Source organism: Cyanistes caeruleus, chromosome 15 (assembly GCF_971803275.1).
Source record: "Cyanistes caeruleus chromosome 15, bCyaCae1.hap1.1, whole genome shotgun sequence".
Lineage (NCBI taxonomy): Eukaryota > Metazoa > Chordata > Aves > Passeriformes > Paridae > Cyanistes > Cyanistes caeruleus.
The window spans coordinates 5,422,906-5,434,188 of NC_141715.1; the positions used below are offsets into that span (position 1 = coordinate 5,422,906).

General features: G+C 54.3%; 1 protein-coding gene and 1 long non-coding RNA gene across 2 annotated transcripts; one reads left to right on the top strand and one right to left on the bottom strand.

Annotated features, from left to right (window-relative positions):
- Positions 1–2,118: 2,118 nt before the first annotated feature.
- LOC147650343 (uncharacterized) lies at positions 2,119–7,475 on the bottom strand. The gene is made up of 2 exons (XR_015276785.1): positions 6,895–7,475; positions 2,119–5,795 (listed from the first exon to the last, which is right to left on the bottom strand). It is a non-coding gene; the product is annotated as an uncharacterized LOC147650343 (long non-coding RNA).
- A 1,620-nt stretch (positions 7,476–9,095) lies between these two features.
- Positions 9,096–11,042, top strand: HAND1 (heart and neural crest derivatives expressed 1). Its single transcript, XM_086852028.1, has 2 exons — positions 9,096–9,777; positions 10,393–11,042. Exons 1-2 carry the CDS (start codon positions 9,271–9,273, stop codon positions 10,492–10,494), a joined length of 609 nt encoding a protein of 202 aa, XP_086708154.1. The 5' UTR covers positions 9,096–9,270; the 3' UTR covers positions 10,495–11,042.
- Positions 11,043–11,283: the final 241 nt, after the last annotated feature.

The following is an 11,283-nucleotide window of genomic DNA, read 5'->3' on the forward strand; positions in this document are numbered from 1 at the left end:
AGAGCTTAGGGGCAAATGGGAGATGCTTTACCTATTGCGGTATTTTTTCCTACTGTGCTCTGAGCCGGCTCATGCGGCGCAGGCAGGCGGCACACTCGGCTCCACTGCTCCCTTTCCAGCAAGCTCCATGTGAGCCCTGTCGCCTCCAGCTTTCTGCTTGCAAAGGCAGGGGCTGCTCAGAACCCAGAGCACCCGTGTTCATTCAAAAAGTGCTTTGTGTTTAGGTGCTGGTGTCCACAAACTCAGCAGAGCCCCTGGAGTGGATGGATGCTGCAGCTGCAGCTCGCCTGGCTGGTGGCTGCTCTCATCCACCACATCTGGGTCTCAGCAGCTGCCTTTAACCTGGAATGGGGTTTGTAACCATAGCCAGGACCAAGAGATGTGTGGTTATGGGGCTTTTGTGGGGTTTCCCGATTCTGCTGACCACTTGTGCCTCACACCGTTGTCACCACTCCACGCCTGGGTTGGATCCTGGGGCTTATTTCCATGAGATCTCAAGGCTGTGGAAGGCTGGGAATGAGGGATTTTTTCTTGGTGAGAAGGAGGGTTATGCTTTGTGCTTATTTGAAGCCCCTACAAATACCTGAGGGAGCACATGTGTGCTGGGGAGCCAGTGCATTTTGGGGGGCACATTCAGATACACGTGGGAGAAACAACTTCCTCATCTACAGACTGCATAATAGCATCCATGGAATTAAAACAAGGTCTGAGCAAGAGAAATGCACCCACAGAGGCCTTTATCTGTCAGAATCAGAGCTCAGCAGCGGTGCAGCTCGCAGGAGACCCAGCCCATCTAGAGTTTCGGCTCTGGTTAATGACACAGCAAATCGAGCCTGTCATCTTTAGACATGATGTTTCTTGTCCTTTTGGCACAAGAAAACAACCACCACCCTCTAAAACTGCAGTTTCACTGTGCTGTAGCCCCTTCTCCCCCCATCCCCTGCTGAGGAAAGGCTGGGGCAGCAGCTCTTGGGGTGGGAGGACGCAGCACTGGGGGCTCTCCACCCTCCACCCCCCGATTTCAGCATCACACCCAGCAGATGAGGCTGGGCCTGCTTCCTCCTGGAGAGCCACAGCAAGGTGGAGTGCCCATCCTGAGGATCCCAGTTCCCCCCATAAACTGGCAGGCCTGGGCAAATCCATCAGGAATAGCTTGTCCCTAATTCCATGGGTTGGGCTCCTGGCAGGCATGGCAAAACTTCACCCAAAATTATCTGTCCCAAAGACCCTGGGATAGAAACATTTGTGCCTAAATCACAGATTGATGCCACTATCAGAAAAAGCAGCACCACACAAACATATACGTATACACACACTGCACACATAATTCTTTATATTTGCAACTACAATCATAATTATATTTGTACTTACATTTATTTATTATAATTAAAATATTGATTTATATATAAAAACATATAAATGTATAATAAAAATAGGTATGTATTATTCTTTTATATATACACAGTATATAAATACATAAATATAAAAGATACAAATATATATTTATATAAATATATAAATATAAAATATATTATATATTATATTTATATATTTAAATATATAAATATATATAATATTTATAAATATATAAATATATAAATATATAGATATATAAATATATAAATATATAAATATATAAATATATATATATAAATATAAATAAGTAATGTATCAGGATTGCTGGTGTGTGGTTTTCTGGCTTAGGAGTTTAGGGATTACTGTGGGTTTTTATGTGCTCTAGGTATAACATGGAGTATGTTAAAAAAAACTTTAAGAAGGGCTCTAACACCTTGTTGGAAAATGGTTTTTGTTTGTCCCAGGGTGAGTGTTCTCAGCTCCTGATGGGCCCTTCAGAGAGGCCACAGGAGCTCTGGGGTAAGATCAGAGGAGGGCTGAACTCTGACACAAAATCCTTCCCTGCCAGAACTCACCCCAAGCCTTCACCCTGGTGGAAAATGCACTGTGCTGGAGTCAGGGGTGCTCCAGGAGCTGGGATAATCAGCAGTGAAGTGCTGGTGGTGGCCATCACCTTGCCAGCACCCACCAGCTCTGTCCGTGCCCCACAGAACATCCCTGGAGCCGCTGCACCGCCAGCGCGGCGGATTTCACAACATTTCCCCAGGAGTGTTTGGATTTACGGTGTAAAACAAACCACTTCTGTCCAAACAAGATGCTTCTTGCAGAGATGGCTATTTTGGGTTGGGTGTTTTTTATTTTAATGGCCTTTCAAAGAGCAGAACTGGTTTGCACGAAGGCGCTTCAAATGTTTCCAAGCAAAGTTTAAGAGAAAACTGGAGTTTCGCTTAAGCGTGTTTTAATGGGGAAGGCTTGTTTTCCCTTCATGTTCTCTGCTCTTCTTGGAAAACCAGGAGCCAAGAGAAGAAAGGTCTTCAGCTCACAGCAAACGATTTTGTTTCAGTTTTGAGAAGTAGGGAGGGATCAGCATTTTTATGGGAGCGATTTATTTCCTTCCAATAAGCTCCATTTCAGACAGTTTTTTTCTCCAGAGCATGTTAGGAGGAGCCACATATTTACTGTGTATATTGATATACAATAAAAGCGTTATTCACTGGAGGTCTGGATTCACTTTGTACAGTGTGTCCCCATCCTGTGACTCCCTGGATGCAAGGAGGTAAAATATCCATGGGGACACCATGGACCATGCTGGCAAAAGGACACTTGGTGTCTCTGTGCCTTTCTGCCCCCAAATCCCCCCACTTCCCCCCATGCCTATGAAGGCAGCAGCACAGCCATGCTGGGTGCTGGATCCCAGTTTGGGATGGGGAATAATGAGCTCTGGGGAGGCTTCTGCCACCTCCCATTTATAAAACAGGGGGGAAAAGGGTGGGAAAAAGCACTAAAATTATTTAAGACCCCCAACTCCCAAATAATTTTCTGTTGCAAAAAAAAAGTATTAACAGATGCTTGTTAATTCTTAAAACCATCTCAATCTGCAAAAAAAACAACCTTGGAAAACCCATCTTGAGAGTCTTGCTGTAATGGCTGGCCCGGCAGCTGCACAGACATCTCAGGATGCAGTGGGGGGAATTCAGGGAAAATCAGTCCCTCTGCTCCCAAGGAAGTGAGCAGTAACTCCTGCACCTGAGCAGAGAGAAAACCTGGAATTTTGAGAGAGTTGAGTATAAGCAGGATAATAAGGCACCCCTAATTGTCCTCATCCTCCTACCCTGGAACAGTTGAAAAGGCATAGCCAGACCTGGCACAAGGCATTGTGTGATGAGAATTGGAAGTGTCCTGAAAAATCTTAGAGACAAAATGAATTAAAAACCCCTTGTGGATCCACACAGAGAGGAAGGTGGGAAGTAGGGATACCAGGACATGGTGCCAGCACAGGGAAACATGGACAGGATGCTGTTCCCTGGCTCTGGCTGCTCTGCAGTGCCAGCACACCACACTGAGCCTGTGACACAGCTGAACCCTGTTAAAAGCACCCCAACATTTTTTGGTGGTCGGGACCACTGTCAGCAGCCTTTTCCCACCACAAAGCCATTTACCTGCAATGTCACACAGACATGGTGCAGAGCAGGAGCTCACCCACCCAGCCAGGTCAGTCCATGTGCCAGCCACAGTAGCAGTGGGACGGGAGGGAAGCCCCTCTTTCAAGGAATGAGGGATGGTGGTGTAAGCAGGGACCTGGGAAATCCCTCATGCACACGTGGTGTTGTGGCTGGAAGGTCCCCGAGCTCCTGGAGCTGGAAGGAGTGTGAAGAGAAGTCCCCACAGTGGCACCACCAGGATTGATTGATGGAGAGCAGGGGGAGAGGGAGAAGGACATGTCTCATATCAAGACCCACCTCCCTTTGCCCAGCAGCACACAGGAGATGACCCAAACCTGCACTAACATCTGACCAAGGGAAAGGATGGAAGCAGCAAGTCCAGCTCTGCCCATCCAGACCCAGCAGTTTGTCTCCAGCTATGCCCCAAACCAGATGCTTTTGACGAAGACGCCAGGAGCTGCCTTAATAAGCGCTTATGCAATCCTTCTCAGCAGAGGAAATGTCTTTCCCAATCCCCAGCCATTAGCAGCTGGCTGATGCCCTGGAGCAGGACATTTTAGAGCCCTTGTAAATTTGCTTCAGGAGTGGAAAGTGGTTAGAGGAGGGAAAGGCACTGTTTTTTGCCAGGGACCTGAATCATCTGGGAGCTCTTCTCCACTACTCCCCATGAGTGGAGAGCTGCCACCACGAGCCAGCAGCCAAACCCTGCCAGAGTGATCAAGGATGGGAGAATGACAGTGGCAGCTTGTACCCAGGGTCAGCAGCCAGCCTCAAGGTTTTGGGGATCAGTGTTTGTCTCAGCAAGGAATCTGAGCGGGAGAAGAAGAGGTTTTAGGGTAGGAGCATCACTCCTGATTCAGTGCAAAACTTTTTTCAAGAAGAAAGTTCAACCAGGGAGCAACTGGACCCACTCTCCATGCACATGGCTCATCTGGGCTGCCAGTCAGAGCTCAGGGATTTGGTTTTTCTGTCATTTCCAATTACCTGTCTATGACAGGTAATTTAGTATAAATAGAAATTTCCCTTTATGGCAGGTGGAGCCTCCTTCCACTGATTCCCATGGCAATCAGATGAGGGAACAGCTCTGTTTTAAGTGAGACTCAGGGCACCCATGCCAGCCTAGAACAATGATTTTGGAGCTGGTTTGAGCGGTGAGGCTGCTGTTACCTTCCCTTTACCTATTGTTTGCATCCAAACCTAATTGCAAATTGGCATGAGCAGTCTTTGAGGAGCTGCTGCTCCATCAGCACAATGAGCCATTGTTGAAATGGCCACAGCAATTTTCCAGGTTAATTTATGGCTGCCACACCCCATTAGCAGCAATAAATGTGGAGCCCGGTTTTGCCGAAATTGTGAGTTACGATTTTTCAAATAAATACATTTTCCTATAAACCAGCTCTCTGTTTAGTTTGAATGTTCCTCACAGACACATCCATCTACATAAAATACACAGGAGAGGAAGCTGAGCTGTGACTTTGCTCTGATGACATAAAAACTTTTGTAAACACAATGTCACTTACAGTACTAGCAAAGAGAGAGCCCAAAAAATAAACAGCGAGTGCCTGGCCCATCCCTTCAGGAGCACATGGAAAATTTAATACTTTTTTCCGTAAAGCTTTGTTTTCCTTTTGATTTATCCACGCAAGGCAGTGGCTGTTTGGCCATAAATAGATGGTATTTCTTGAGGGGCAGTCATGCTGTGTGTCGCCACGGGGGCGGCACAGGAGGCGTGTGGACAGAGAAGATGCTGTGGGTGCTGGGAACAGGAACATCCAGGCACAGCCCTGTGTTCACCCCCAATTCCTGCTGCTCCTTCTGTGGGGCTCTGACAGACTGAACCCCACCTGGGGTTGCTCCTGTGGTGCTGGTGCAGGATCAAGCAGCCCAGCGATGCAGTCAGGGGGACTCAGGCAGTGTGTGGGTACAGGAGAGCATGGCCAGCAGCAAACGTGAGCTCTGCTGCACCCCAGCACCCCTCACCCCTCTGAAACCCATCCTGGCACAGCAGGACATGTGTGGCAAGCCCTGCTGGGGAGGAAGGAATGCCCTGAGTGGGCTTTTGCAGCCCAGTCTTGGCTGTGACCCCAGAGCTGCCTTTGTTGCTGATCAAACTGACTTGATTCCGTTCACTTCTGCAGGTTCTTTCGCTCCTCACATTGCCAGGAGGAAAATAATCCCCCAGAGAAGCTCTCTGCAGCTCTCCTTGAAGCAGACTCTGGTCATGCCTCAGTTTCCCAAGGGTTTTGCCACCGTCCCCCGAGGCCTCTGAGAGCAGAACTGTTAGGAAGGTGCTGAGTGATTATTATTGCATTATTTCAGGCAAGTGCTATAAATACCCAGGGGCACCTTTAGACACAACCCAGCTGCCCAGGGGAGCTGGCTCAGCCCTGCTCTGCGCCTGCAGTGGCTGAGGAGGGGATCGAAGGCAGCGCCTGAGGGAGGAGGTACCCTGGGCATAACCTGATGGGGGACATGGTGTGGGGCTGTGGGGTGACAGGGCTGGGACCCTCCTGGCTGCAGCTGGGGCTTCAGTGGAGCTTGGGGTGGGGAAATGTGGGTGCAGCAGGGTGCAGCAGGGTGCCGGGATGCTGCAGGGAGATGCTAACAAGGAAGACAAGGGGAATATTTTACGGGGCTGCAATGTAAACAGAGCTGGAGCAGAGCCCCTTTTTATGGAGTCCCTGTCCTGCCAGGGCATCTGCCAAGGCCCTGATTTACGCTCCTATTTAGATAAGGGAGCCGGAGGGGGGGAGCAGAGCTGGCGTCAAAGTCACAGGACACCCGGGGCTGCCGCTGATAAGGAGGTGGCTGAGGGGCCAGGGCCAGAACCTCAGCTCCCGTCCCAAAAACGGGGATGGGTGCACAGCTTGGTGCCTCCTGCTGCGTTTGGGGTGCTGGGGTTCACAGAGACCCGGGATAACCTCACTCCCAACACGCAGCATTGGCCCCCTCGCCATCATCGGGCCGTGAGGACAGGAAATCTTTCTCTGGGAAGGATTTGAAGGAAAACAGGTGGAGAGAAACGTGGGTCCTGCTGTGCCAGGCATAAATCGACTAATCCAAACTGCTCGGCGTTTTCTCCCCCATGTGAGTGGAGAGATGTGAAATTAAAGGAGCTCACCAAAAGTTTGAGAAGTGCTAAATTTGGACGCCATGACAAAGGCAGTCTGGTTTGATTTAGAAGGTGTCGGCATGAAAAGGGCTCTGGTTTTATTATTTTATTAAAACACGAAATATTAGAATGATTTTCCAAAGGAAAATCAACCCTCTGGTCCCACTATTTTCTCAGCTGAGCACTTCCAAACGCTGCGGGGTCCAGGGACCTCCATCAGGGGGTGGATTAAGCAAGATAATGCCCAGCTTGGGCTGGACTTACCTGGCTTGGCAGCTGGAGGTGACTCTGGTGCACGGCTCAAGGCGACAGCTCCCAGCTGGATGTGGCTGTAAGTGCCTGTGCAGTGCAGGGCTGTGGGGATGAAAGGGGTATTTTCAGGAGCTATTTCTAGAGCTGGATGGCACAGACTCTAAGCTGGCAGTTTGCAGGACTGGGGAGAAGCTCAGCGAGGAGCGTGGATGGTTTGTAAGAGGAGCAGGGCTCCACAGGTGATGCTCTGCCAGCATAGGGGGGGTGAGGCATGAAGCTGGACCCCTGAATTCTCCCAGGTGGGCACTGGCTCACATCAGCTCTGAGCCGAGCTCGGGGATCCCACCCAAGCACGGCTGTTTTGAAGGAAATCGGGGACACGACGCCCTACCCTACCCAAGGCCTGCTCTAACGGGAGAGTAATCACTAGCAAATGTTTGCAGGGCGCTTGTTTAAAGGGGGTGGGGAAGCGGGGTCTTTGCAGCAGCTGAGAACAAAGCAGGGGGGAACAAAGCTGGGCAGATCCGGCACGGCCGCTCCCCCCAGCCCCGGCAGAACCGGAGACCTGCTTGCACCCTGCCCCGGCCCCCCCAGCCTCCTGCCTGTGCAACTCGCCTTGTAACAACTAACGATGGAAAATCCGAGGCATTTAAGTGGCTCCCGAATCCGCCCGGGAACCGTGATTGAGAGAAGTCAAATAAAATTTGTCATCTTTAAAATGCAGGAGGACGTTAATGGTGTGTTAGCCCGGATGATTAATACAAGCGCCTGCAAACAACCCTCCAACGTTTCCACCCTCCGCTGCAAGATGAATCGCTGGAAAGCGCCGCTAATCGCTAACATACCTTGGGCCCAAAGCCCCTTCCTGCCCCGCCGTGCTCTGAGCACCACGGCCGTGCCCAGCCTGGGACTCACTGCAGCAAGAGCAGGGGTCAGCCCCAATGTCACCCAGCAGGGTGAAGCCCGGCCTCTGGGAGACAGACATCCTCCTGGGGATCTGTGTCCCGGGGGTGCAGAGGCGAGCAGGATGGGCTGCCCACTTCAGTGCCCCACCCTGGGCTTGGGTTTGGGGCTGTGGTGATGTACAAGATCCCAGCCCCAGAGGGTGCCCCCCAGCCCTTTGGTGGCCAGGCTGGGACAGAGAAACGCAGGGCAGGTCCCCACCTCCCTACTGTAAATACATTTGTGTGCATGGACAGTATCACTTTTATATATTTATATATCTATACAGTGTCTGTGCAGGGGTGAGCAGCACACACACGCGTGCTTATAAGCCATGTGTGTGATAGGTGAGCATGGCTCACGTGTGTGTGTGATATACATTATATATATATATTATATACCCGTATATAATGACATGGTGGTGCAGCGCATCCGTGCTGCTGGGGCGTGTAACACATGTGTGTTTGTGGAGTGTGTGTACAGCACAGAGTTGTGGGGTGCATGGGCAGCGTGTGCAGTGTGTTTGCGTGAGCAGCAGCGCATGGTGCAAGCAACACGAGTGCAGTGTGGATTTGTGCATTGCACAGCGCGGGTGTGTGCTGTACACGCGTGCAGTACACATCCCTGTGCAGCTGTGCCACGCACGGAGCGGGCGTGGGCCAGGAGCCCCCTGTGCAAGGAGGGAGCCCACACCCCATCCCTGCCGCCCCCAACCGCAGGGGTGCCCGGCCCGCCTCACTCCGACACCTTCTCCCCCTTTTCTCCCCATCCCCGGCTGCCGCTGCTCCGAGCGCGGCCCCGAGCGCCCCGCAGTGCCCGCCCGGCCCCGCCGCGCTCCGCTCGCACGGAGCCGAGCCTGTCCCGCATGGGGGCTCGGCGCTCGGCAAGGAGAGTCCCGGGGCACTGCGGCCCCGGAGCGAGCACACGGCCCGGCCCGGCCGGCGGGGTCCGGACAGCCGCTCCCCCGGCCCGCTGCCGGCTCTCGGGGGGCTCGGACACCCCCGCTCCGGCAGCGGGAATCGAAGCGCTCGAAGCACGGGGGTGGGGTGCCCCTCGGTTCTTCTTCACCCCCTTCTCCCTGAAAGCGAGGAGCAGGCGGGACCGAGGGCAAGCGGCGGAGGTGTGAGCCCAAACCCCCGAGCCCGGCGCACGCCCCCTCCGCCGCTTGGCTCCCCCCGGGGCCTCCGCGCATCCTCCCCTGCCCATTGGCTCCACGGCGGGGGGGCCGCGGCCCTATATAAAGGCAGGGTCGGGAGGCTCCAGAAGGGGTTAAAAAAACCCCAAACAACAAACCCAAAACCCCGAACCCCGACCGCCCCACTCCAAACCCCACAGCCGCCACCGGAGCCGCGCTCCCCGCAGCCCGCGGCGCCCGCCCGGCGGGGAGCGCCTCCCGCCCGGCCATGGAGCGCTGCTGAGCGGCCCCCGGGGCCAGCCGAGCGGATCATGAACCTGGTGGGGGGCTACCAGCATCACCACCACCACCACCATCACCACCACATGCTGCACGACCCTTTCCTCTTCGGGCCGGCGGCGCGGTGCCACCAGGAGCGCGCCTACTTCCCCGGCTGGGTGCTCAACCCGGCCGAGGCGACCCCCGAGCTCGCCGGGCAGAGCCCTAACTACGGCCCCGCCGAGTACGGCCCCGCCGGCCCGGGGCGGCTGGAGGCTCTCAGCGGCCGCCTGGGACGGCGAAAAGGTGTCGGGGGTCCCAAGAAGGAGCGGCGGAGGACGGAGAGCATCAACAGCGCCTTCGCCGAGCTCCGCGAGTGCATCCCCAACGTGCCCGCCGACACCAAACTCTCCAAGATCAAGACCCTGCGCCTGGCCACCAGCTACATCGCCTACCTGATGGAGGTGCTGGCCAAGGACAGCCAGCCCGGGGACACCGAGGGCTTCAAAGCCGAACTCAAGAAGGCGGACGGCAGGGAGAACAAGAGGAAAAGGGAGACGGTAAGAGGCGGATCGGGACTCGCGTCCTTGCTCTCCGTGGGCCAAGAGCCGGAGGGAAAAACCGCGGGGCTGGGGGGGAGAAAATGCTCTAAACTCTCTCGGCCTCGCTGAAACCTTTTTTCCCAGTGTAGTAGTAGTAGTAATAGTAATAATAGTAATAGTAATAATAATAATAATAACAATAATAATAATAATAATAATAATAATAATAATAATAATAATAATAATCTGTGCTGTGGAGGGAAACTCGTCGAGAAACATCCCGCCCGAAGGGCCGGGTGGGTTTCCGAGCACTTTCCGCTGGGGATCAGCCGCCGGGTCCGGGACTGGCCGTCCCCCGGTCTGTCCTTCCCCTCTCCGGGAGCTCTCCCAGGACGAACGGGCACAAGAGCGATTCGGAGCAAGGGCGGCCGCTTCTTTCCGTGTTGCAGCGGGCGGGTGACGGGGTGGGGACCCCTAAAGCCCCTCTTTGTCCTCGGGTTGGCGAAGCCGCTCGGAGCTGCAGGGCCCGGCTGCAGCCCTGCTGCGGGCGCAAGGGGCGGGCGGGCGGCCCGGGACCCCGCTCCGTTCCTGACCGCTCCTTTCTCCCTCCTTTCCCCATCTCCTCTCCCGCAGCAGCCCGAGGTCTATTCGCATCCTCTGGGTCACGGCGAGAAGAAGCTGAAGGGCCGGACGGGTTGGCCCCAGCAGGTCTGGGCTCTGGAACTGAACCCTTGAGAGCTGCCCCGCCGCCGCTCCCCGCCCGCCCCTCCATGTGCAATGTCGGAGAGAGCCCAGCCCGGCCCCGGAGCCCCTCCAGGGGCAGGATGCGGGGAGCCGGCCCGGCTGCCCCCCGCCCGGACGGATGCTGAGCGGGAGAGAGGCGAGAGCGCTTTGCGGGTGCGGGTCCTGCTCGCCCCATCGGCAGCGGGGTCCAGCCGGGCCCTTTCCCCCTGTCCCCTCCCGAATTTGCAGTATTCGTTGCTCCATCCCGCTGCCAGCAGCCACCGGCTGCTCCTGCCGTGCCGGGCCGGACTGGAACGGTTCGATTCGTTTGCTATTGTAAATAGGAGCCCCCGATCCCCTGTCCCCGACCGCCGCCTGACCGACGTGTGGCTGCGGTGAAACTACCTAGAGGTGCATTTGGGAACACTCCTGTGCCGGGTTTTCTACCTCAGATCTGCATCACCACTTCCCGAGGGACCGAGCGCGCCACACCACGTATTTAAAACTGAATAGCTAAACAAAAAAAAAAAAAAATCTAATAAAATAAAATTTAAACTTTATGCAAACGGCCTCGGGTCCGAGCCCTCTGCTTTCTCCTGCTCCGGCAATCGCGCTGCTCTGGCCGGGTCCCCTGTGCTGCCCACTGGGATGCTGCGGGATTAAAGACATCCCTGAAGTCAGTACTATGCTGTGGGGCCGATCCTTGTGAGGGAATTCCTCCTTGGGGAGCTCGAGATGCTTTGAGACTTGTTTATGCCGACCTTGCTCGCAGCAGGAGCTGGTGGAGCTCTGCAAACGCGT

Excerpts from the sequence above, each read along its gene's own strand:
- HAND1 (XM_086852028.1), top strand. The coding sequence starts at position 9,271 with ATGAACCTGGTGGGGGGCTACCAGCATCACCACCACCACCACCATCAC. Across the intron at positions 9,778-10,392 it reads ACAAGAGGAAAAGGGAGACG|CAGCCCGAGGTCTATTCGCA; the intron begins GTAAGAGGCGGA and ends CCTCTCCCGCAG.